At 42.5% G+C, this 25,662-nt stretch overlaps 1 protein-coding gene across 3 annotated transcripts; it reads left to right on the top strand.

Moving 5' to 3' along the window:
- Window positions 1-887: 887 nt before the first annotated feature.
- Window positions 888-24,721, top strand: ZNF133 (zinc finger protein 133). 3 transcript variants are annotated; one of them, XM_029917295.1, is made up of 6 exons: window positions 888-1,086; window positions 2,369-2,441; window positions 13,148-13,225; window positions 20,516-20,642; window positions 20,781-20,876; window positions 22,797-24,721. In XM_029917295.1, the coding sequence occupies exons 3-6, from the start codon at window positions 13,193-13,195 to the stop codon at window positions 24,539-24,541; spliced, it is 2,001 nt and encodes a 666-aa protein (XP_029773155.1). In that variant the 5' UTR covers window positions 888-1,086; window positions 2,369-2,441; window positions 13,148-13,192; the 3' UTR covers window positions 24,542-24,721. The 3 variants fall into 3 exon arrangements, with proteins under 3 accessions (XP_029773155.1, XP_029773154.1, XP_029773156.1); XM_029917294.1 differs by having other exon boundaries at window positions 22,794-24,721; XM_029917296.1 differs by lacking the exon at window positions 13,148-13,225 and having other exon boundaries at window positions 890-1,086; window positions 22,794-24,721.
- The last annotated feature ends 941 nt before the right edge of the window (window positions 24,722-25,662 follow it).

The raw sequence follows: 25,662 nt of genomic DNA, 5'->3' as shown, positions 1-25,662 counted from the left end.
TAATTTCTTGGAGAATGAGTCATGGGTGGGGCAGAGAGGAACTGTCAAAAGGGGGCTCCAGGTAAAACTGGGCACTTCTCCAGAGCCAGGGATGAACTGAATTCACTATGAACAAGATAGCGGGGCAAAAGAAAGGAATGGATTCATTTTCAAAACAAAACAAAAAAACCCTTGTTCACAACCAGAGCCCGGAGCAAAGACCTCAGAGCTAAGCCGACAGCGGACTCTACTCCAAGCTACGGTCAAAGAATGAAGTTCCCATTCTCCAGGAGACAAATGAGAGTTTGGCCAAAACTCTGGGGGTTCCAGCAGCAGAAGAAGGTCTCCGGGAACCCGAAATAGGTTGTTCGGGTTGAAGGCTGTGCTCAGAATCCGGGTCTACCTCGTACGGGGTACGACTTCGAAAGACTTTTCTGTCTCTCTCAGCTTCCACCCTACAAGAACCTCAACGGACTTTAGAGGGTACGTGAGCTGAAAGAGACCACGCCTGCTGAGCGTTCACCGAACTCCTCAGACGGTTGTGTGCAACCCCGCGGCCGGAGAAGGGCGACTTCACTGCACGACTGCCGCGGACTTCAGCCAATCCCAGAAGCCACACCGATGCTCCATTGATACGTCTTTTCCGCCCACCGGGAGGCGGGCCGGCACCGCTTGAGGAAGTCACAGCAGGGCCCCCTGGGGAGTGTAGTTTTTCAGGCCGAGGCGTTGGAGAGGCGGTCACAGCAAGGCGAGAAGCTTCACCCGGGACTATCTACATGTTTTGTGAACGAGGTTTTAAGAAAAAAGACCGGAGATCCAGGTGTCACAGTGGTCATTCTTCACAGTGACCGGGGCACGTTACCCAGAAACGGCTTCCTGGGAGGCCAAAGGAAGCTGTGTGAAGTCATTGCGCGTCTGGTTGCGCGGAGCATCTTGGGAGGTGTGGTCCCGGCGCCACGCCGAGGATGCTGGGTAGGGTAGTCCCAGCGCCCTACAGAAGTAGGTCCCCAGCTGGTGGCTGGAGTAACCCCTTGTTCTTTGGTGGTGCTGGTGAGTGAGGCTCCCGTGGTACCCTTGCCGCAACTGTGCCCTTCCCAGCGCGGAAAGGTAGGTGCTGAAAGGCTGGTCTGTGGGCTGAGACTAGGAACGGTGCAGATGGCGGGGAAAGGAGGTAGTGGGGGGACACGCTGTAGTGGCTCAGGCCGTGCTCTCCCGGATGTCTTATTTTGGGGGGTGTGGGCGCGCATCTCCGAGGAAGTGGGTGAAGCCCAGCGGCGAAGTCCAGTGGTGGTGGGTGCTGGACTTGGGCCTTTCATCCAGGGATCCTTGTGGGTGGGGACAGGTTCGGCCTTGGCCGAAATCGCGATGTTGGGTGAGGGGGTCGCTTGTGTCACAACTCCCCGGGTTTGCGGGGAGTTTAGTAAACAAGCTTTTGGGGTCTAATATTTCTCAGGTGGTGGTGTGGGAGCCGTCCCTGGGGCCAGGCGTCTGGGGTTTGGGTAGGTGGGTGTTGATCGTACTTTTTCGGGTCCAGTACCCCTCAGCTTTACTGAGGCGGGACGATGGGCAGGCCGGCTTGGCCAGACGTGCCCGAGTTGCACTGGGTGTGGAGTGGCCATTTTGGCGCGATCCTAGGCTCTCAATTTGGCTGGTTGCCCTTGGGTTCGGGCCTTGGAGGAAGAGGTCGCGCTAGGGTCCACTGGGCAAGTTTTTGAAAGGTCCCGAGGATCTTGATGGTCTACAGGAATCACAGATTCCCACGTCTCTGGTGTGAATGGGCTTTGGAATTTTAAGTTCCATTTTAACTTTTTATTATGGAGAAATTTCAAACAGTCGGAAGTAGATAGAACTCCATAGACCCATTATCAAATTCAGTGCTTATCACCCTACTACCATTCTTGATTCTTATAATGCATACACTGAGAATCCTTACAACCCACAGAGATTTGCCATCACCGCCCTTACTGGTTAAGAATATGGCCTCTACAGCCAGATTTCATCCAGGCCCAGTCATTGTATAACTGTGCCAACTCCGGCAAGAGACTGACCTTGCTGTGCTTCCATTCTGTCATCTGTAAAATAAAGATAATAAATTGTACTTCACTGGGTGAGGAGAATGAGGTAAAACTCACAGTACCTGGAACCATCTCTGGTGTATACTCAGGGGACAGTAAGTACTATTCTTATTAAGAACAAAGGTGAGAGAAGATCCTCTCCTTTTCAGTGTCAGCAGCATGTCAGGGCAGGCTGTGTTCCCAGCAAGCTGTGCAGTCTTTTCTTCTGTGCTAGGTTATTCTTTTAAGGAGGAAGAGGCCCTACCCTCCTGGAGCACGGGGTTTCCTGTAACTCTTCTGAACCTTCTTTTTTGTTCTCGCTCTGCCCCCTACAGCCGCTGCCTGCCCAGAGAGGACTGCCTGGTGGGCAAAGAGAGGACTCCCTGGCTCCTGACAGTCCAGCTTCAGGTGGGGCCCCTTTCTTTACCTTTTGCATGCTGAACCACGGCGGGTTTCCTTTGTTCAACTTTGACGTCTTGTGCCCTACAATGTCCCATCCTCAGGAAACAAGGCCTGTTGTTAGAGTGACGGTTTTCACAGGGACTGTTCTTCAGACCTTGCACCCTTATTCATGACCCCTTTGATTTCTCCATGTCTGTCTGCTTTAGAATAGACTTTGTTGACTGAGCTCAGATGCTGTCCCACGTAGAACATTCCTGCATTTCCCTGGACAGTACTTCCAGTGTCCTTGTCAGCAGCAGAACACTCGACACTATCGGGACTCCTGGGCTCCCAGGCTGCACTGTGACTGTCCAGCTGTCCCACTGAATCATGATGTAGTTCTTTGAGGATTCGGGCACCAGTTAGACTACGTGGGTGATGCAGTGTGAAGTTACAGAGGTGTCATCCTTGCTGGCTAGGAAGGAAGTTCACAGGAGAGATATGATTGGAAATGTGTGGGTTGGGCATTATTGGAATGAGCCCTCGGTGACAAGTGAGTGTGGCCTTGATCTGAGGGCAGGAGGGAGCAGAGCAGTGACATGATTTCCCCCTCCAGCTGTTGCTCTGTGTCTTTCCTCCCCATCAGAGCTAAGCTTGAAAGAATGGCCTCTGCTTGCTGCCTCCATGTCTATCCTTCCTTCCTCTCTTAAATATTCCTATCAGGCCTTTTTGGTCCCACCCACTGAAACACATTCTCATCAAGGTCGAGCCATAGTCAGTTAGAGCCTGTGGTTAGAGCCATAGTCAGTTCTCAGCAGCGTTTTACATAGTTGTATATGTCCTCATCCTTAAAATATTCATTTCACATGGTTGCTCCTGGTTTCCAGGTTTTCCTCCTATCTCATAGGTCACTCCTCCTCTCTCTTGCCAGCTTCCCTTCTCCCAAACCCCCACTGTGGCTGACCCTGGTTCAGTTATTTGACTTTTCATCTTCTCCAGCCACACTGGCTCCCTCGTGACCCCATCTACTCTCCAGGCCTTAAATGCCCTCTCTGAGGTTCAGCCTAGACCCATGCCTTCCTCTCCAAATTCCAGTCTCCTGCTGTCTACTTCAGATTTCCTCCTGTGTATCTCTTGGGCATCCCAAACTTAATGTGTCCAACAACAAACTCTGATCATCTCCCCCAAACATGCTCCACCCACGGGGAGTACAGACCACTCTGTCAGGGAGTTTCACAAGCCATAATAAGGAGCAGAGACATGGCGTCTCCTTCCTTCAGATTGCTCAGGCTCAAAACCTTGGAGTCAACTTTGACTCTTTCTTGCTCCTATACTCCATCCTGACTTAGCAAATCTGGACTCTAACTATCTCCAACCTCCACTGTTTCCCCTAGAGCCCAGACCACCATTTCACCTGCTTGCCTGGGATGGATGACCAGAGCCCTTGATTGAGCTCCTTGCATCTTCCCCTGTCCTCATAAAGTATATTAGTCAGGACAGCAACCAGAGGGATCTTCTAAAATGTCAGTCAGGGGCACCTGGGTGGCTCAGTCATTTAAGCATCTGACTTTGGCTCAGGTCATCATCTCATGGTTTGTGAGTTTGAGCCCTGCATTGGGTCCTGTCCTTTCGGCACAGAACCTGCTTCAGAGCCTCTGTCACCTTCTCTCTTTCTCTGCCCCTCCCCTGCACACAGTCTCTTTCTCTGTCTCAGAAATAGACATTTAAATTTAAAAAATAAAATTATTAAAACAAATAAAATGTCAATCAGATCATGTCATGCATTTGCTCAAAACCCTCCAATGGTCTCTTATCCCAGTCAAAGTCAAAACCAGTATCGTACAAAGCTGAGTATGATCTCCCCCTATATTTACACTCGAACTTTATCTCCCCGCCTCAGTCTCAAGCACAGCACCCTGGCCACAGTGAACTCTGTCCCTTGACTGTGCACTGGCTCTTGCCTGCAATGCTCAGCACCAACCACAGTGAACTGTCATTTTTGAGAGCGACCTACTTGGTTCACTCCTTCACATCCTTCGGATTTTTGATTTTTACTCTTATCACCTTTTCAGAGAGGCCATGCCCAACCACCATGTACAATTCCAAAATCCCACGCTGCTTCTGTTACTTTTCTCCTTCCCTGCCATATTGGTCTTCACCTCAGTCGTCACTTCCTGCCATCCTACGTGTTTTATTCATGAATTTAATATATGCCCATCTCCTTCCTCTGGACTTTCATGTCAACAAAGGCAGGTATTTTTCTTTGTTCACTTTTTTATCCCCAGTGTTTAAATAGTGCCTGTCGTACAGTGGGAGCTTAATAAACATTTTAATGAATGAATGAATAATCCAATCATATGTATACAGAGCTAATTCTGGGAGGAATGGATGAGGCCAGCTGGGATGTTGGGAGAGGGTCTGTAGACCCGCTCAAGAGGGACTGTGGCCATTGTCCTCTTCCCCCAGCTGCTGTGGGAACGGGGAGGAATTGAGAGAGTTCTTGGAGATGGAACCAGTGACCTGGGTAACGGACTTCCTGTGGCAAGTGGGGAAGTGGTGCTGGTGCCTGAGTAGGCACACGGGTGAGAGGGAAGGTGCTACTGTCATTAAGGAAGTTGAAGAGGGAGACACCATAGCATGTCTGGAAGGGTTCTGAGGATTGCTGCAAAACAAACGACCCCAAAACTTAGTGGCCTAGAAGAATCAGCATGTTATAATTTCTCACAAGTTTTGGATTTACTGGGATCAGCTTTGTGGTTCTTCTGCTCTGTATGAGTTATACATCTGGCTGTGGGCACAATCTCGCAGGGACTCATGTGGGTTGGAACCTCAAAGATGGTTCCCTCACATATTTGGCCCTTTATGGGCTGGCTAGAAGGCTGGGGTCAGCTGGGACACTGGGCCTCATTCTCTCCATGTAGAATCCAGGCCTCCGCATGGTCTCTCTGGCAGAGGAGTTGAACTTCTTACATAGTTTCTTAGGCCTTCCCAGAACAAAAGCTCTCTAGCTTTCTTAAGACCTAAATGAGTAATTGGCACAGTGTCACTTGTGCTACATTTATTGGTTAAAGCAAGAACAAGGCCAGCATGCAGGAGCTCCCAATGTTTCAAGCTGCAATAATTTGAGCAAGAAAATAGTGATCATATTCTGTTGTAACTCATAGGATAAGATATGAATCCATACTGATATATATAATTGAATAAATTTAAAAATGAAGGAGAAGGGACAGCTCTTGCTTACAGAGCAATAATTACAGAATTTAGAATTAAAAAGGAAAATGGAACATCGTCATTTGGTAAATACCCCAGTAATACCTGTTGCGGACGTGCCCCACAGATGGATGCTGATATTAGTGAGTGTAAGTTTGAAGAGAAACAGCGTATTTTTATCATCTCAAAGTATCTCTCCCAAGATATTTATTAATTATAAAAACCCAGCAGACATCGCCTTAACCAAGTGATCAAGATCAAGGTTAATATCATCAGTAATGGGACATATGAGTACCATCAGTCCCTTGGTGCAGTGTACTGAAAAGGACATGACATCACTTCTGAAGTAATCTAGCCAAAAATGAACTGGCCTCCTTCTGATCATGAGAAAACATGTGACAAATCCAAAATTGAGGGATATTCTTCAAAAGTGTCAAGTTCATGAAAGACAAGAAAGGACAGGAACCATCACAAATTGGAGGAAATGAAATATATGTGGCAACTAAATACAATGTGGGAACTTCATTTGAATCCTGGATCAGAAAAAGGACATTAGTGGAAAACTGAAAAAATTTGATTAAGGACTGTGGTTTAGTTAATAGTTTTGTGTCAATGCTAATTTCCTGGTTTTGATCATTGTACTATGGTTTTCTAAGATGTTAACACTAGAGAAAGCTGGATGAAGGTTATGTGAGAATGATATTTTTGCAACTTCTCTGTAAGTCTAAAATTAGTTCAAAATAAAAAATTTTTTAAATCCATCAGTCTTATATCCTTGAGTTTGTGTTTTTTTAAAGTAAGGAATGGATGCTAAGTTTTGTCAATAATTTTTCAGCATGCATAAAAACACATGGTTTTTCTCCATAGATCTGTTGATTAATATGGTGTATTATAGTAATGGATTTCCTAATGAAATCCTAGTGAACCAATCTTGAATTTCTGGGAATCCCACTTTGTCTTGGTGAAGTATTTTCTTTTTGTTGTGTTGGAGTCTCTTAGCTGATATTTCTAGAACTTTGCTCCAAATTCATGAGTGATAATGGTCTTTAATTTTTTCCATAAAATATTTTAATGTTTATTTTATTTTTGAGAGAGTACAAGTGGGGGAGGGGTAGGAAGATGAGGGCAGAGGATCTGAAGTGGACTCTGCATTGACTGCAGCAAGTCTGAGGTCGGGCTTGAACTCATAAACCATGAGATCATAACCTGAGCCGAAGTCAGATGCTCAACCAACTAAGCCACGCAGGTGCCTAATTTTTAATTTTTTGAACTGCTTTCAAGTTTAGGTGTCAACATTATAGTTGTTTTATAAAAAGAATAAGGAATTTCCCTCATTTTTCAGTGCTCTGGGACAGTATTTAGAGCATTGGGACTCTGGTTTGAAAGTTTGGTATAATTTCCTTGTGACCATCTAGGGTCAATGGTATTTCCGTAGAAGTTATGCACTTCATCTAGGTGTATAAATTTTTTATGGAGGTCTGAAAAATACTCAGACGACTTTGAAGTGTGTTTTGAAGTGTGTTTTGGTGATTGAGTAGTTATTTCCGCTTTGTTGTTTCTTATTTGGAATATTTATGCTTTCTCCTTTCTTTGATTAAGTTAGCTGTGTTTAAAATCTCCAGCTGTACATTTCCCTCACCTTCCTGTTCCCATCTTTCCAAAATGTAACTTTGTATCCATTAAACATTAACTCCCTATTTACCTTTCCCCTGAGTGCCTCTCAACCACCCTTCTACGTTCTGTCCATGTGAATTTGGTTACTCTAGGTACCTCATATAAGTGGAATCATGCAATATTTGTCCTTTTGTTTCTAATGGTTTATTTCACTTAGCCTAATGTCAAATTTAATCCATGTTGTAGCAAGTGTTAAAACTTGTTTGTAAGAATTTCCTTTTAATATCTGTGTGTGTGTCTGTCATATTTTGCTTATCCATTCATCTGTTGATGGACACTTGGGTTATTTCCATGTTTTTAGCTATTATGAATACTGCTGTAAATCTAAGTGTACAGGGCACCTGGGTGGCTCAGTTGGTTAAGTGTTGACTCTTGATTTCAGCTCACGTCATGATCTCATGGTTGTGAGATTGAGCCGTGCCTCACCCTCCATATTGGGCATGGAGCCTGCTTAAGATTCTACCTCTCCCCCTCTCCCTTTGTCTCTCCCCTGCTTGTGATGCATGCACATTCACTTTCTTTCTCAAAAAATAAAATAAGAAAAAACATAAGTGTACAAATATGTTTGAGTCCCTGCTTTCAGTTCTTTTAGGATATTCCCAGAAGTGGAATTGGTAGATTATATGATAATTCTATATTTAATTTTTGAGCAACCCCTGTACTCTTCTCTATAGTGGCTGCACCATTGTACATTCCGAGCACTGCCCAGTGGCTGAATGATGATTTTTGATCATTCTGATGGAAGTCTGGTATGTTTTTTGCTTGGAATCACTTAGGGATTCTTGTTGTTCTTAAAGGCCTGACCATCTTTCTAGTAGATACCTTGAAGTTGGTGGTTTTGAGTAAATTTCCCTGATACTCAGAGGTAGACTTTTTCATATTTAGATTCAGGTCTTCTATTCTTGAAGTTTTCTTGGACTAGAGCTTAAATTTTTTTTCATGTTTTATTTGTTTTTGAGACAGAGACAGAGATAGAGCTTGAATCAGGAAGGGACAGAGAAAGAGACAAAATTCCAAGCAGGCTCCAGGCTCTGAGCTGTCAGCACAGAACCCAACACTGGGCTCAAATCCACGAACCATGAGATCATGACCTGAGCCGAAGTCAGACACTAAGTCTACTGAGCCACCCAGGCACCCCTGGGATTTAAATATTGTTTCTTTTTTGTTGTTGTTTTTTTCTTCAATAACTACAATTCTATGGGTGATATTCCTTTTTTTGTCTGTTTTCCATTTCAACCACTTTCTCTTTAACCTGTTCTTTATTTCATTTTTATTCTCTTAAGTGGTTTTCCTGCTACACTTCAGTGCCCATCCTGTTTTCATTTCAATCTATTCCTTAGTGTCTTATAACTTAGTTTCATTTCTTTCTGAAATTCAGTCAACTCTCATTTTGTTTGTTTCTTTTCTTTTTGGCCCATTTTTTTCTTAGCTTTCAAATTTTGCTTCCAGTTTTGTGGAAACATAATTGACACATAATGTGTATTAGTTTAAGGTGTGCAACATAATGATTTGATACATGTATAAATTGGGAAATGTGTAACAATAAGTTTAATTCTATCCATTTCAATAACATAGTTACAAATTTGAATTTTCGATTCAAGATGATTTCTCATATGCCCGAGTGTTTGAGGATATTGAACTCAGCTTGTTGTATTTTGTTACAGTTATTTCTGTTTACTTTTTCTTTCTTTCTTTCTTTCTTTTTTTTTTTTTTTTGGTAGTATTTTCTTTAGCTGAACTTGGATTCTTATTTTCTGTTTTGGTTTACTATACAGGAGAATTGCACATCTGCATTTCTGTAGACAACTGTAAGATCTAGTGTTTTAGAAATTTTCTGTTCCCGAAAACTCTTCTATCAGTGTAGCTAGCTAGTGTGGCTTCTTTACTGGATTGAAGGAGGAGGAGACTGCAATCTTCTTCTTCTCTTTAATTCTCTCCTGTTTTGCAAGACCCTGTATTTCCCCTCTTGCTTATTTTTCCATTTATCTTTGCGTTTCCGAGAGGTGCCTTTTTCCTTGCTCATGATCTCCTTTTCCCCTGGAGCTTTACCTTTCCAAGACTTCTGTGCTCATTCTGCTTACCCTTTTAAGTCCCTTCCCTTTTATAAGTGCTCTCAACTATCAGTATTTTCTCATATAAGGTAGCTTTTCTTTTCTGGTGGTTGCTTCCTATCAATTAAGTCCACGCAGTGCCTCTTTTCTTCCATTCATGTAGTTTCCCCCTAGCTGCTCTTCTGCTCCCCAGTGGCTGTGTGTAGGGAGTATACGAGTTAGCTCACTGGTTTAGTGTTTTATGCCTTATTTATTTTGATTACAGGTAATTTGAAGTTAGAATTTCTCTGTCTAGGTATGCTGAAAAGATGTATATTTTGCACAAATTACCTGTGTTTCAGTAGAAGCTTATCTAAGGTATTTGGCAATCTTTTACTTGACTGGCCTCTAGCTAGAAACTCAGTCTCACCTGTGAACAATAGGCGACACCTGCACAGCTCATTTAACTTCCCCCCATTGTTATCCATGTGAGCTTTTTGTTGTCTTGCCTTATGTATTCAGTCAACTATAGGAGGGCTTGCGTGTAGATTTGAGGCTCCATCCTTTGCTGCTCCACTTTTCTAGGATTTTGCCATATGGTTTGCAGGAAGCCTGGAAGCCACAGACACTTGATCTGCTCCCCATATGCCACACGTACTGGGGAGTGCCCTTAGATGAAAAGACAGTTACAGTTACATACAGGTCTCACCCCATGTGCATCCTTTCTTTCAAGGGTTATATCCCCTCTGGTTTCTGACTGCTTTTGGTTGTAGTGTCTTCAAATAGTTGTTTTTCATATTTTGATTAGGGTTTATAGTTATTAGTAAGACAGTTAGTTTGATACAAGCTGTTCTCAGTATCAGAATCTAATGCTACTGGTTCTTTTTATTAAAAAAACAAACAACATTTTCTTCTGCTTTTCTCAGCTTTTATTTTTCTTTTTTCTGAAGTAGAAAGCAAGTGAAAGCAATTAGTTAGTTGTTTTTTTTTAAACCCAGTACATAGACAATTCAAAAAACTGGAGTCAAGTATTTCCCCTTTGTGATTTCTTATTTTGAGTATTTATGCTTTCTCATTTCCTAAAATAGCTGTGTTTATTTCACTAATTTTTAAGAAATTAAGATTTCACTCTTTACACTTTTTTTGCTTCATTAATTTATGTTGTCTTTATTAAAATATCTAAAGCTATACATTTTTCTCACCTCACTCTTTTAAATGAATCCCACACATCCATAGTGTTTTCATTGTTTTTTATTTTTTTATTTTATTTTATTTATTTATTTTTAATTTTTTTAATGTTTTATTTATTTTTGATACAGAGGGAGACAGAGCATGAGAGGGGGAGGGTCAGAGAGAGGAGACACAGAACCAGAAGCAGGCTCCAGGCCCCGAGCTAGCTGTCAGCACAGAGCCCAATGCGGGGCTCAAACCCACAAACGTGAGATCTGACCTGAGCCGAAGCCGGAGGCTTAGCCAACTGAGCCACCCAGGCACCCCATGTTTTCATTGTTTTTTAAAGAAATTCTGTGGTTTCATTTGTTTTCTGTTTAACTCCTACCTCATGCTACATTCAGTAAACTTTTCCTACTTCCTCCTTCCCTTTTCTCTTCTCTGATCTTAGTGGCCTTTCTACTTTATCTGGACACATAGGCCGTGTATCATTAGTGTATATTTTTCTTCCCCACCTTACCCACCATTTAGTACTAGATCTACAATATGTACTTTAAATGTTCACCATTAGTTCTGTACGTGACTTCCCCTGTCCTGTCCTATTATGTCTAATATTCATCTTCCAGTAGAGTCCTCACAAAGGGCTCCTGGCTATAGAATTCCTCAAGCTCTTGTGTGTGTACACTATTTCCCTATAGTCGTCTTAATTGAAGAATCCCTTAGACAAAACAAGTGGAAAGGGGCACATTACTGTGTGGTCATTGGGACTGTAGGTTGGTAGGCCTTTGGAAGGCAGTTTGGCTGTGTAAGCATATGTTCGGTGTTAAGTCCAGTAATTCCACTCCTTTAGCACTCATACAGAAATACTGACATGTTTGCAAAAAGGTGTTGCTTTTAGCTTTCCAGTGATAAACACTACAGTCTGTCAGTTGACAGAGGAATACTTTGTTAAAGAAAAGGTGGTCTGCTGATGGACATAGGAGGACAGTTACCAATAAGAGTGGGGTAGGGGTGCCTGGGTGGCTCAGCTGGATGAGTGACTCTTGGTTTCAGCTCAGGTCATGATCCCAGGGTTGTTGGATTGAGCCCCCCGTTGGCCTTTGTGCTGAGCATGGAGCCTGCTTAAGATTCTCTCTTTCTCTCTCCCCTATTCGTGCTCGCTCTCTCTCTCTCTCTCTCTCTGTCTCTCTCTCTCTAAAATAAAAAATACGGGATGCTTGGGTGGCTAAGTTGATTGAGCTTCCAACTTTGGCTCAGGTCATGATCTTGCAGTTCACGAGTTTGAGCCCCATGTCTCTGCTGTCAGCACAGACCCCACTTTGGATTCTCTGTCCCCCTCTCTTTCTGCCCCTCCCCTGCTTGCATGTTCTCTCTCTCTCTGTCTCTGTCTCTGTCTCTCTCAAAAATAAATATTTTAATTAAATAAATAATAACAATAAAAAGAATTGAGTTAGGTAACTGTGAGTACTGGTGTACACATAGCCCCAACATATTAAATGCACATGAGTCAAAAAATAATACAGATGGTTTTTATTTATAGGAAAGTAACATTATTTGCACATGTACCCAAATATGAATGAAAATGAAGAGGCAAAACTATAAATCAAAGAGTACTCATGAAATAGTTAACAGCAGTTACCTGGATGTATGCCTGGGGCAGAGGCCAGAATGAGAACTGAACTTTTCCTTTATAATCTTCAGACTACTCTGGGTTCTTTTGAACACTAACACAGATGTTAATTGCATGTATATTAAATAGAATGAAATTAAACCACAAAAATACATTTCTTGAAAAATGTCTTCTGACTTCCCTTATGAGTGATTTGCAGTTCTATTTCATTTCTTTCCTGACCACTTCATCCAAGTCATAATATTTATTAGTTTAATCTGAATTGTCATACTTTATTCTTTTAGAACTGATCATTCATTCTTGCCAGTTTCTGTCCCAAGTATTGCTTTCGATATTGCTAGTTTTGTTCTCAATATAGTGTTTTGTTTTGTTTTGTTTTCTGTCCTGGCTACCCAATAAAAAATTATATACTTCTTTGCTTTTTTAATGGAAAAGATCAAAAATAAAGGAAACAATATCATAATGCCCATCCTTATGTACATCATCTTGATTTAACACTTCTTAATGCTTTACCAAATTGTAGAAGCTTTTTGGTGGTGTTTAAGAATTTTAAAATAATTTTTTATTAATGGAAGAATTTCAGACATGTTCAAAAGATGCAAGAATATTATAATAAAGCCTCAGCTTTAACAGCCATCGCCATGTTGCAATCTTGTTTCTTGTTTTTGTTGCATTTTTTCTGAAATATTTTTAATCATTTACATCCATAAATGAAAAACAACCAGAATACCATTTTCACAACCCTTCAAATTCCTAATGCTGTATTTAACATCACCTACTGCCAAATAAATGGCCTCAGAAATGTCCTTTTACATTTAGTTTGTTTTGATCAGGAAAGTTTGGAACTGACCCTGCTGAAGGCCTGGCTCTCGGGACCTTTTTCCAGGGCCCTGGTAGAGAACCAGACTTTTACTTCCCTATCATGCCGTGCTTCCCCTTTCCCCCAGCTGAGGCCCTGCCTCACTCATGGGGAGAGCATTTCCACCTGACACCCTTTCATTTCTGTTTTCCTTACCCAGATCTGCCTTCTGAGATATCATCCTTCTTTAGGGATACCAGGAAAAATGGCCACAGGGTCCCGGAAAGCCAGGGTAATGGTGAGTGTTTTCTGTATTTCCATACTGGCTGTCTCAGGATGGACACATTCTCTTATCCTGACTGCCTTGATGGCACCTGGCAGAATCGAGCATTAGTCCTGAAGGCATGACTTACCTTACCTGAAGCCTGTTCGACCCATGACTTAAGTCATTCACCAAGTGGCTAACTCTGAACCACACATAGTTCTATAGGGCAGGCTTTGTTCAGCTACAAAACTTGTAACACGCTGAGAGTGATGTCAGGGAAAACGATGAAGTGGGAAGCACCCAGAATCTGTCCCCCAACCTAGACAGCAGTTGTATTGGCAGAATCTGTCTGATGTAACTATGTTGGAGCTCTGGAGTCTAGTTGAATGCTTGCAGCTTCCAAAGGAAGACTTGGAAGAGTCAGTTTCAGCTCTTAGTGCAGTAGCATCACCCACCCCCATTCCCATGGCACAAATCCATGTATGTGACCCTGGAGCAGTTTGACAGCTTGTGGAAGCCAGGGTGGGCAGCAGGGACCTTGTCCGTCAAATATGGAGAATCTGTGTTCTGATTGCTGCTTTCGATTACAGAAGTGGGCACCATTGGTACAACCCCCACTGGCTGAAATAAGGGATTTAAAGAACCATATCTTGGCAGGTTTTCCCCCCTTTATTTTTTCCTTTTTTCCCCTTTTGGGAGCCAGACATTTCAAGACTAGAACATCCAAAACAACTGCACATGCAAGATATTTAGAAAGTTACTGTGCATACCTATGGAAAGGCACAGGATCAGAAAAGCATTAGAAAGACTTAAGAAAACCCTAAATTTACAGCTTAGACTGAATCTCAGCACATATGCTCTAGGGCAGTTTTAAAACCCAGAAGAGGGGTGCCTGGGTGGCTCAGTCAGGTAAGTGTCTGGCTTCAGCTCAGGTCATGATCTCATGGTTTATGGGTTTAAGCCCCACATCGGGCTCTGTGCTGACAGCTAGCTCAGAGCCTGGAGCCTGCTTCAGATTCTGTATTTTCCTCTCTCTCTGACCCTCCCCTGCTCACGCTGATCTCTCTCTGTCTCTCAAAAATAAATTTAAAAAAAAAACAAAAAACATTTTAAAACCCAGAAGGTACTGGAGAATCTGAGTTCCAGAGTTGCCATATTATAAAATTCAGATATCCAGTTTTCAACACACAAAAAAATCATGAGACATACAAAGAAACAGGACAGTACATTAGTTCAAAGGAAAAAAATAAATCAACAGAAACTATTCCTGATAAAGGCTGGGTGGTGGACTTACAGACAAAGACTTTAAAAGAACTGTTTTAAAGATTCTCTGAGCTAAAGGAAGATGTGAACAAAGTTAAGAAAAATATGTTAGGACAAAACGGACATAACAATAAAGAGAAAACATAAAAAGGAACTAAGATGCTCAACAAGCTCCAGGTCAGATAAACTATCAGAGACCCACACCACGATACAAGGTAATCATAATCAAACCCTTGAAAGTCAAAGGCAACAGAGAATCTTGAAGGCAGCAATAGAGAAGCAGTGTGTCACATACAAAGTGTTTTCTAAAATTATCAGAAGATTTCTTATCAGTAACTTTGGAAGCCAGAAGACAACGGGTTGATATATTCAGTTCTGAAGAAAAAACTGTCCTTCAAAAGTAAGGGAGAAGTCAAGACATTCCCAGAAAACTAAGAGGTGATACAGTTTGCAGCCTCTAGATTTGCCTTGCAAGAAATGCTAATGGGTGTCTTTCAGGTTGTAGTGAGAGTATATTAGACAGATGCTATATGAAGAAATAAAGTTCTATAGTAAAAATAAATAAATCTGCATTTAAATATGCTAGTGTTATTGTCACTTTGGTTTACCACACTTTTTCTTCTCAGCATGATTTAAGAGACTAATGCCTTAATGAAAAACACAATTATGAGTCTATATTTTTGGACACAGTGCAATTGTGTAATTTTGTAGGACTTTAATAATGATGAGGTGAAGATGGAGCTATATGGGAGAAGAATTGTGTATTGAAGTTAAGCTGATGTCAATTCAAATTAGGGTCTTATAACTTTAGGATGTTAAATTCAATCACTGTGATAACTATAACAAAAATAGATACAGAATGTACACTAAAGGAAATGAGAGGGGAATTTAATGTACTAAAATCAACTAAATAACAAGAGAGTAATGCAGGAAATGATGTACAGAAAACCTACCAGGCATGTTGAAAACAAATAGCAAAATGGCAGAAGTCCCTTCTTATCAGAAGTTATGTGGTATGTAAATGAATTAAACCTTCCAGTCAAAAAACAGGGGTTTGCACAATGTATAATAACAACAACAAAGCTATGATCCAACTATACAGTACCTATAAGAGATTCACTTTAGATTCAAAGACACAAGTACATTGAAAGCAAAAAGGTGGCAAATGATATTCCAGGCAAATAATGACCCAAAGACAATAGAGGCAGCTATACCAATATGAGAAAAATAGATTTTCAGCCCAACAAGATTACAAAAGGTAAGACATTATATATTAATAAAAAGTTCAGTGCAGTAAAAGGATATAAAAATTATACATACTTACATACCTCATAACAGGCCCTCAAATATATGAAGCAATTCAACAATAAATAGAAGAACCAGACAGAAGATAAGTAAGGAAAATAGAGGACTTGAAGAACACAGTAAACCAACTAGAACTAACAGACCTCTACAGAACACCCTGCTTGACAACAAAGTACACATGGGACATTCTCCAGGATAGACCATGTGTTAGACAACAAATTAAGTCTCAATAGATTTATTTAAAAGATACACAGAGTATCTTCTCTCACAATGGGATGAAGTTAGAAACCATCTTACTCTTGATTTCAGCTCAGGGCATGATCTCACAGCTCATGGAACTGAGGCCTGCATTGGGCTCTGCCGGCAGTGTGGATCCTCTCCCTCTGCCCCTCCCCTGCTCTTGAACTCCTCTCCCTCTCTCAAAAGAAACAAACATTTAAAAAATATCTATGAACAAATGAAAACAAAATACAATATCCCCTATAAAAACTTATGGGATAGAGCAAAAGAAATGCTAAGAGAGAAATTTATAGTTACAATACATATATTGAGAAGGAAAAAGATTGCCAGGAAACAACGTAGCTTTACAATTTAAGAGTCTAGAAGAAGAACAAACTAAACACAAGGTAGCAGAAGGAAGGAAATAATCAAGATTAGGACAGAATTAAGTAGAGAAGAGAAAAATAATAGAGAAAATCAATAAACAAAAAATTGATTCTTTAAAATGTTTACCAAAACTGACAAAACTTTTAACTAGCTCAGTTGAGAAAACAAGAGGGCTCAGACTACTAAAATCAAAAATGAAAGTGGGACATTACTACTCAGTCTACGGATATGAAGATTATACGAGACCATTATGAATGATTGTACCCCAACAAAATGGATGGCCTAGATGAAATGGACAGCTTCTTAGAAACAAAAAACCTCAGGAATGAATCATTAAGAAATATAAATCCTTAGTAGACTAGAAAGGAGATTGAATCAGTAATCACAAGCTCCCAACAAAGAACAGCCATGGACATGATGCCGTCACAGGTGAATTGTATCACACATTTAAAGAAAAACACTAGTTCTCAAACATTTCCCCCCAAAACAAAGAAGGAACACTACCTAGCTAATTCTGTGAGGCCAGCATCACCCTAATACCAAAGCCAGACAAAGACAATAAAAAAAAGCTACAGGCCAATATCCCTTATGAATGCTGCTGCAAAAATTCTCAACATAATTCTCGCAAGCCAAATTCAGCATATTAAAAGAATTATATGCTTTTCTATGGAAGTAAAAGAATCATATGTGCTCTGTAGAACTATATAGCATATTAAAAGAATCCCAGTGATTAAGTGGGATTTAGTCCTAGAATGTTAGGATGCTTCAACATATAAACATCAGTGAATATATCATATTAACAGATGAAAGGCAAAAACCTCAAGATCATCTCAACTGATGGAGAAAGTATTTGACAAAATCCAGCACTCTTTTAAGATAAAAACATTCAATAAACTAGGAATAGAAGGCAACTACCTCAACATAATAAAGGCCATATGTGGAAAACTCACAGCTAACCCACTCCATAATGGAAGACTAAAACATTTTTCTATAAGATTAAATATGACAAATATGCTCACTTCTGTTTAACACAGTATTGGAAGTTCTAGCCAAGTTGAAAAAGAAGGAAGGAAAGGAGGAAGGAAAAAAGTGAAAAGTAAAAAGAAAGAAAAGAAAGATAAAGAAAGAAAGACATCTTAATCAGAAAGGAAGAAGTACGTAAGATTACCTGTTGCAGATGACACACAGAAACCTGTTAGAACTAATATACAGGGGCGCCTGGGTGGCTCAGTCGGTTAAGCCTCCGGCTTTGGCTCAGGTCAGATCTCATGTTCATGAGTTCGAGCCCCGCATCAGGCTCTGTGCTGACAGCTAGCTCAGAGCCTGGAGCTTGCTTCCGGTTCTGTGTCTCCTTCTCTCTCTGCCCCTCTGCCTCTCATGCTCTATCTCTCTCTGTATCAAAAATAAATAAAACATTAAAAAAAAAGAATATACAAATTCAGCAAAATAGCAGGATACAAAATTAATATGCAAAAATCAGCTGCATTTCTATACAATAACAATGAACAATCCACAAAGGAAATTAATAGAACTATTCTACCTCCAGTAGCATCAAAAAGAATAAAATACTTTAAAATTAACCTAAGCAAGGAGGTGAAAGACTTGTACATTGAAATGTACAAAACCATGCTGAAAGAATTAAAGAAATGGAAAGACACCAAATTAATGGATGGAAACTTTAATATTGCTAAGATGACAATAGTACCCAAGTCAATTCAGTGCAATCCCTACCAAAATCCCAATGACTTTTTTTTTTTCAGAAATAGAAAAGTTTATCTTAAAATTCATATGAAATCTCAAGGGACTCTGTAAAGCCAAAACAGTCTTGAAAAAGAACAAACATGGAGGGCTTACAGTTTTGATTTCAAAATGTACTACAAAGCTTCAGCCATCCAAGCTGTATGGTACTGGGATAAAAACAGAATTATGGACTAATGGAATAGAACAGAGAGCCCAGAAATAAATCCTTATGTATATGATCAAATGATTTGAGACAAGAGTACCAGACCAATCAGTATGGAAAGGACAACCTTACGGGGAAACAGTATACCTACATGCAGGAGGATGTAGTTGGACCCTTACCGTGCACCATATACAATGATGAATGCAAAATGGATCAAAGGCCTAAACAGATAACTGAGACTATAAAGCTTTTAGGCAAAAACAGGGAACAAGCTTCATGAAGTTGGACTTAGTGATGATTTCTTGGGTATTACACAAAGAATGCAGCAACAAAAGAAATAAAACAGATAAATTGATCATTAAAATTTAAAACTTCTGTGCAAATATATTTGCAAATCACTTATCTGATAAGTGCCCTGATAAATGATTAATATTCAGAATATATAAAGAACTATAACCCAACAACAACGAAAATACAAACACCCCAATTCAAGCATGAGCCAAGAACTTAAAGATATTTTTACAAAGAAGGTATACAAATGGCAAATAAGCACATGAAAAGATGCTTATCATCACCAGTCATTAGGTAGATGCAAATTAAGTCCACAGTGAGATACCACTTTGCACCCATTTAGGTGGCTGTCATCAAAACAAAACAAAACAAAAGAACAAAAACAAAATATAAGCAATAGGTATTGGTGAGGATGTGGAGAAATTAGAACACTCCTGCATTGCTGGTAGGGATATAAATGATGCAGTTGCTGTAGAAAACAGTGGTTCCTGAAAAAAGTGAACATGACATAACCATCTGCTCTTGCAATTTCACTTCTGGGTATATACCCCAGAGAATTGAAAGCAGAAATCCAAGCTAATAATTATATACCAATTTGCAAGGTAGTATTATTGACAGTGGCTAAAAGGTGAATACAAACCAACTGTCCATCAGTAGATGAATGGTATATACATAAAACTGAGCATTTTTTAGTCTTGAAAAGGGAGGAAATTCTGAGTTCATGCTTCTACATGAATGAACCTTGGAATTTAGCCAGCCACAAGAAGATAAATATTGTATAATTTCACTTATTTGTAGTATGGAGAATAACCACATACATGGAGATGGGAACTAAAATGGTGGTTACCAGGGTTTGGAAGGAGGAGGGAGTTATTCGTTCATGGTTACGGTTTCAGCTTGGGATACTGAACAGTTCCGGAGACGGAGAGTGGTGATGGTTGTACACTTAATGGCTCTGAAATGTACATTTAACATGGTGGCTGTGGTAAAATATTGATTATGTATATTTTACAATAAAAATGAAAAACTCTGCAGGCTGCTACACTCCACCTATTCTGTTTTCTACCTTTTATTCCTCCTGGGTTGTCTTCCTTGTCCACATTGTAGCTTCCTTCCTTCCTTTCCTCAGTGTCTTCTTTGCTCCCCACATGCTTCATTTGGACATCTAGCACTTCCCTCTTCTCTTGACTCCTGCCCATCCTTTAAGATAAGTTCCTGGGGCTGCCTCAGGACACCTGTCTTGATGTCTGTGTCCTCCATTTTTAAATAGTGTTAAGGGGATGGGTAAAACTGGGCAGGGGAATGAGAACAAACATAGATTAATTTGTAGGTCGAGTGGCCCAAAAGGTCCACCCTGAGCATTCACAGTGTGGGGCCATAAATTGAATGTAGTATTATCTACATTTCACTTGTTGACCTCAGAAGTGAACCCCAAACCTAGGTAGTACGTTTAAGTCCATGCACTTCACCATGACCCACTTGTGCCTCTCAGACCCCAGGAGCCAAGGGACCGTGGGGTTTTGGGAAAGGACTGAGTTATAGTTTAGTCTGTGCTATTATTGAGTTGTATAAACTTTAGTCATTCAGATGCTTCAGTACTAACATGATTGGTAATCTTATTTAATCGTTTAAATTCTGAAGAAGTCTGTTATGCTTAACTTTCGTTTAATTTTTATATGTTATTCTTTCTGCCTAGATTTAAAGTTCTTAAAAGGTAGGGAATCTTTTTTGCATATACTATCCGAACAGCCCACCCAAGATCTTGAACATAGTAGATTCCCGGTGTTGTTGGCTGGATAGCAACAGAGGTTTAACACACCAAATCAGGGTCACAATCAAAGGCAGAATCTTAATGGCTCACCTACTTCCCACAGGGCAGCCCTCTGCCTTCCCCTCACCCTGAGCCATGGGCAAGGCTGGCTCCTCAGTGAGCAAGGCTGTGTTTTCTGTTACAGGCACACATGGCATTCAGGGATGTGGCTGTGGATTTCAGCCAGGAGGAGTGGATGCTGCTGAGCCCTGCTCAGAGATCCCTATACAGAGAGGTGATGCTGGAAAACTACAGCAACCTGGTCTCACTGGGTAAGCCCTGGAATCTCTGAGGACTCATATTCTTGCTGCTGGCCATTTCAGGCTGTTCTTGATGTAGCCATCTTGCTTTCTGAATTGGCCCTTGAGCCCATAACTTACAGCCACCTTGTTTTCTTTTCCTGTGACCAGGAATTCCATTTTCTAAACCAAAACTTATCACCCAGCTGGAGCAAGGGAAGGAAACCTGGAGAGAGGAGGGAAAATGCCCACCAGGCACCTGTCCAGGTGAGTGGGGAAGACTGGGCAAATGGAGCAGAGGGCTTCAGGCGGCTCCGGGGGTAGGAGAAAGGAGGCATTGCTGCGGGGCTGGAGCGGGCGGCTGTTCTCCTGACTGCTGAACGGTGTTAGTGTTGCCTGGCATGGCCTCCCTTCCAGAATTTCATCTTCACCTGAGTGCAGGGCTTGTCTTCCTCCTCTGGTGAGGACACATTGGATGAGGCCTCTGCCCTTATGACCTCTTTTAACCTTAATTACCTCTTTAAAGGCCCTATTTCCAGGGCACCAGGGTGGTGCAGTCAGTTAAGTGTCCGACTCTTGATCTCAGCTCAGGTCATGATCTCACAGTGAGTTCAAGCCCCACGTTGGTGTGGAGCCTGCTTGGGATTCTGTCTCTCCTTCTCTCTGCCCTCCACCCCCCGCTCCCCGCTTGTGTGTGCTCTGTCTCTCTCTCTCTCTCTCAAAATAGATAAATAAACTTTAAGAAAATAAAGGCCCCATTTCCCAATACAGTAACATTCTGTATAGGATAGAATGCTGGAATATGAATGTATATATACAGTTGGTTTTTAAGGTTCAATTCATTGATCAAGAAAATTGTGTTCAGGTTGGTCTAGTACAATCAATACCTGGGTTCTCAAATTGTTTGGTTATTTGTTGCTTTCAGATGACTAGAACCAGCTTTGATGAAACAATTACATTCAATCTTAATATCTCCCATACATGAGGTGCTATAAAAAGAAATCTATATTGATTTCTGAGAAATGTTTTAATTTAGATTAATTTTGAAAATTAAATGGGCTTAAACTGGTCAGGGGCACCAGGAAGGGACATCTTTAAGTCAGTGGGGGGACTAGACTGTGTTCGTGTTGTCCATTGCTGAAATCCTGTGGCCTTGTAGAAATTCTGGCACAAAGTCGGATAAGTATGTGTTAGCGAGGGGGGAACTCCTGGCATCTCACTCATGATCTCTTGAACAATTTTATGCTGCTTCCTACATTAGGGGCTGTCCAACCTGAAGGACCACTCTCTTTGTCTGTCCCTTTGTCCTCATGGAGAAGTAGGGAAAGACATGACATTTACATATGGGTCCTCTCGTTAGGTCTCTTGCCATCAGAGAAAACACTTGTGGGCGTGGTTTATGTCACGTGGGTGGTTGTTAGAAGGTATTTATAATAGCAGGAAAGACTGTTGCATATCGGCCCTATTTAAAGAGCTGAGAGGTGCCAGGCTGGCTCAGTCAGAGGGATGCACAACTCTTGCTCTAGGGGCCATGAGTTCAAGCCTCACACTGAGTATGGAGATTACAAAAAAATAAACTTAAAAAGAAAAATTTTTTAAATAAAAAAAGTAAAGAGCCAAAACCTCCTGTGATGTTTTATAGCTGGCTACATAAAAGAGGCTTAGATTCAGATTCTGTGTCTCCCTCTCTGCCCCTCCCCCGCTCACTCTCTGTCTCTGGCTCTCAAAATAAAATAAAGACATAAAAAATAATTTTTTAAATAAAAAATAAAAGAGGCTTAGGAGCGGGTTAGTTCTTTCCTTTCTTTTCTATTCATTTCTTTTCTTTTGAGAGAGAGAACACACGTGAGAGAGGGGGAGGGGCAGAGAGAGAGGGAGACAGAGGATCTGAAGTGGGCTCTGTGCTGACAGCAGAGAGGCCCGATGTGGGGCTGGAACTCATGAACCATGAGATCATGACCAGAGCCAAAGTCGGATGCTTAACTGATTGAGCCACCCAAATGCCCCTGGAGTGAGTTTTCTGAGCCTGGAAAAGTATGTCATTTAAAGGAAGTCTTGACCACGTAGCACTCAAGTTGTAAGCATTTTGAAGAATAGGGAATCACATCTCCCTGTCAGATGAGGCAGAATTGCTCAGGCTGCCCCACCGAGTCTCAGCTCTGACTCCAGCTTCTCTCTTTGTAGCAGAACCAAAGCCAGAACTCCACCTGTGTCCTTTTTGCCCTTCGGATTTTCCCACTCAGAAATTCCACATGCAGCACATGCTGTGTAACCATCCCCCCTGGGTCTTCACATGCTTGTGTGCAGAAACTCACGTCGAGCCAAGGGACCCCTGCCCAGGGGACCAGAAGCAGCAGCAGCCAGCCTCTGATCGTGACTCCTGGAGTGATAAAGCAGAAGGTCAAGTGAGAGAAGGCGCCAAGCCTTTGTTTGGCAAGACAAAGAAAAGGACTTCCGGAGCGTTCTCCAGGCCACCCCAGAGGCAGCCAGTCAGCTCTAGGACTGGCATCAAAGGGGTGGAAATCGAGGCCGGCCGTGCTCCAGCAGGGAACCCTGAGGAAGCGGACAGACTGTTGAAGAGAATAGAAGTCTTAGGATTTGGGACGGTCAACTGTAGAGAGTGTGGACTGGGCTTCAGCAAGATGACGAACCTGCTCAGTCACCAGAGGATTCACTCCGGTGAGAAGCCGTACGTGTGTGGGGTGTGTGAGAAGGGCTTCAGTCTTAAGAAGAGTCTTGCCAGGCACCAGAAGGCCCACTCGGGAGAGAAACCTATTGTGTGCAGGGAGTGTGGCCGCGGATTTAACCGGAAGTCAACACTTATCATACACGAGAGGACACACTCAGGCGAAAAGCCTTACATGTGCAGTGAGTGCGGGCGGGGCTTCAGTCAGAAGTCAAACCTCATCATACACCGGAGGACACACTCAGGGGAGAAGCCCTACGTGTGCCGGGAGTGTGGGAAAGGCTTTAGCCAGAAGTCTGCCGTCGTGAGACACCAGAGGACACACTTAGAGGAGAAGACCATCGTGTGCAGTGACTGTGGACTGGGCTTCAGCGACCGATCGAACCTCATCTCACACCAGAGGACACACTCAGGGGAGAAGCCTTACGCCTGCAAGGAATGCGGGCGCTGCTTTAGGCAGAGGACAACCCTCGTCAACCACCAGAGGACACACTCCAAAGAGAAGCCTTACGTGTGTGGAGTGTGTGGACACAGCTTTAGCCAGAATTCAACCCTCATCTCCCACCGGCGGACACACACCGGGGAGAAGCCGTACGTGTGCGGGGTGTGTGGGCGTGGCTTTAGTCTGAAGTCCCACCTCAACAGACACCAGAACATACACTCAGGGGATAAGCCCATCGTGTGCAAGGAGTGCGGGCGAGGCTTCAGCCAGCAGTCAAACCTCATCAGACACCAGAGGACACACTCGGGGGAAAAGCCCATGGTGTGCGGGGAGTGCGGGCGAGGCTTCAGCCAGAAGTCAAACCTCGTGGCACACCAGAGGACACACTCAGGGGAGAAGCCGTATGTGTGCCGGGAGTGTGGGCGGGGCTTCAGTCACCAGGCGGGTCTCATTAGGCACAAGAGGAAACACTCGAGGGAGAAGCCTTACTCGTGCAGGCAGTGTGGACTAGGCTTTGGCAACAAGTCAGCTTTAATCACACATAAACGGGTACATTCAGAAGAGAAGCCTTCCATGTGCAGGGAATGTGGCCAGGGCTTTATCCAGAAGTCACACCTCGTCTTACATCAGATGACACACCATGGGGAGAAGCCTTACGTGTGCAAGACATGCGGCCAAGGCTGCAGCCAGAAGTCCCACCTCAGCAGACACAGGAGGATGAAATCCGGCCACTACAAACAGCCCCTCCAGCCCGACTCTCAGGCCTGTTCCGGCCAATCTCCTGACCTCTTACACTCCCTTTGAAAGTGAAGATGGTGAGGAGGACTAAGTAATCAAAATCTTTTTACTTCCTTGAATTGGGGTAGAGAAATGCATTACGTAAGCAGTCAAAGGACATTTGACTCAGTTCACTTTCTCCACACTAAGTCTTCATGTTCTGTGGCCTTTTGTTTTAATAAACATTGCTTCTTTACAGATCTGTGACCTTGAGTACACACCTCATTCACTCATCTGTACAGATAGGGAATAAGCAGTGGTGCAGACACCTTGGACTCCGAAGTCTACTCTTCCACAAGATTTCAATTCCCTGGAAGACAGTCACTAGAATATTACTGGAATGTCCATTCCTTTGTATAGGGAGAAAGCCTAGAAAGTCTATTCAGGGATTTCAGGTGAGGGGAGGGAATCTTCCAGGTATCTTCCAAAAAAACATGGCTTCCTTTGGCAATCCACTTTAATCTGCAACTACCCTCTTCCATTGGCTTCTGTGACAGCTCCCTTTCCTGTTCTCTCCTCCTAGCTCTCAAATGTCCATGTTATTGCTGTTTCTAAATCATCCCCTAACCACTGTAAATGCTTTTTCTCAGGCATTATTTAGTCCCTGGCCCTCCCACCATGGAGCCCCTTCAACAGTACTTCATCCCCCGCACTCCAGGCCCCAGGCCTGGTCTTCTAGCCATGACCAACCAGTTCTTTCATCTCAGAGCTTGGGATCTCCAGTCACGTTCCTATCAGATCACCAAGAACAGGGATGATCTCCAGCTACCCCCAGCCTTACCACCTCATCAGCTCACTCCAGTAGGAAAATGACCATTAACCACTTGCTCTCTTCAGCCCTCCATCCTGGGCCCAGGGCCTATGCCAGCCAGCCAGGAATTGGTCCAGGGTTCCTTACCACACACCCTCAGTAGCTCTCCAATCACAAGGTTAAAGATATTCTGCCATATTTGAAGATTCTTAACCATATTTCCACTGTGTTCCAGTCCAAAGTGGTTTTGCTCAAAACAAATGACCTTTATATATACATATATCTTGGTTTTGGGTGTAGATTCCTGTGATTCATCACTTACATACAACACTCTGTGCTCATCCCAACAAGTGCCTCCTCAATGCCCATCACTATTTCCCTCCCCCCCCCCCGACAT

Source organism: Suricata suricatta, chromosome 12 (assembly GCF_006229205.1).
Source record: "Suricata suricatta isolate VVHF042 chromosome 12, meerkat_22Aug2017_6uvM2_HiC, whole genome shotgun sequence".
Lineage (NCBI taxonomy): Eukaryota > Metazoa > Chordata > Mammalia > Carnivora > Herpestidae > Suricata > Suricata suricatta.
Note: the sequence above shows the minus strand (reverse complement) of the source record. Positions and strands in the feature narration are given on the sequence as shown.

Bases quoted from the DNA above. Each gene is read 5' to 3' on its own strand.
- ZNF133 (XM_029917294.1), top strand. From the start codon at position 13,193: ATGGCCACAGGGTCCCGGAAAGCCAGGGTAATG. The intron at 20,643-20,780 runs GTAAGCCCTGGA...TCCTGTGACCAG, and splicing joins CAGCAACCTGGTCTCACTGG to GAATTCCATTTTCTAAACCA. The intron at 20,877-22,793 runs GTGAGTGGGGAA...CTCTCTTTGTAG, and splicing joins CCCACCAGGCACCTGTCCAG to CAGAACCAAAGCCAGAACTC.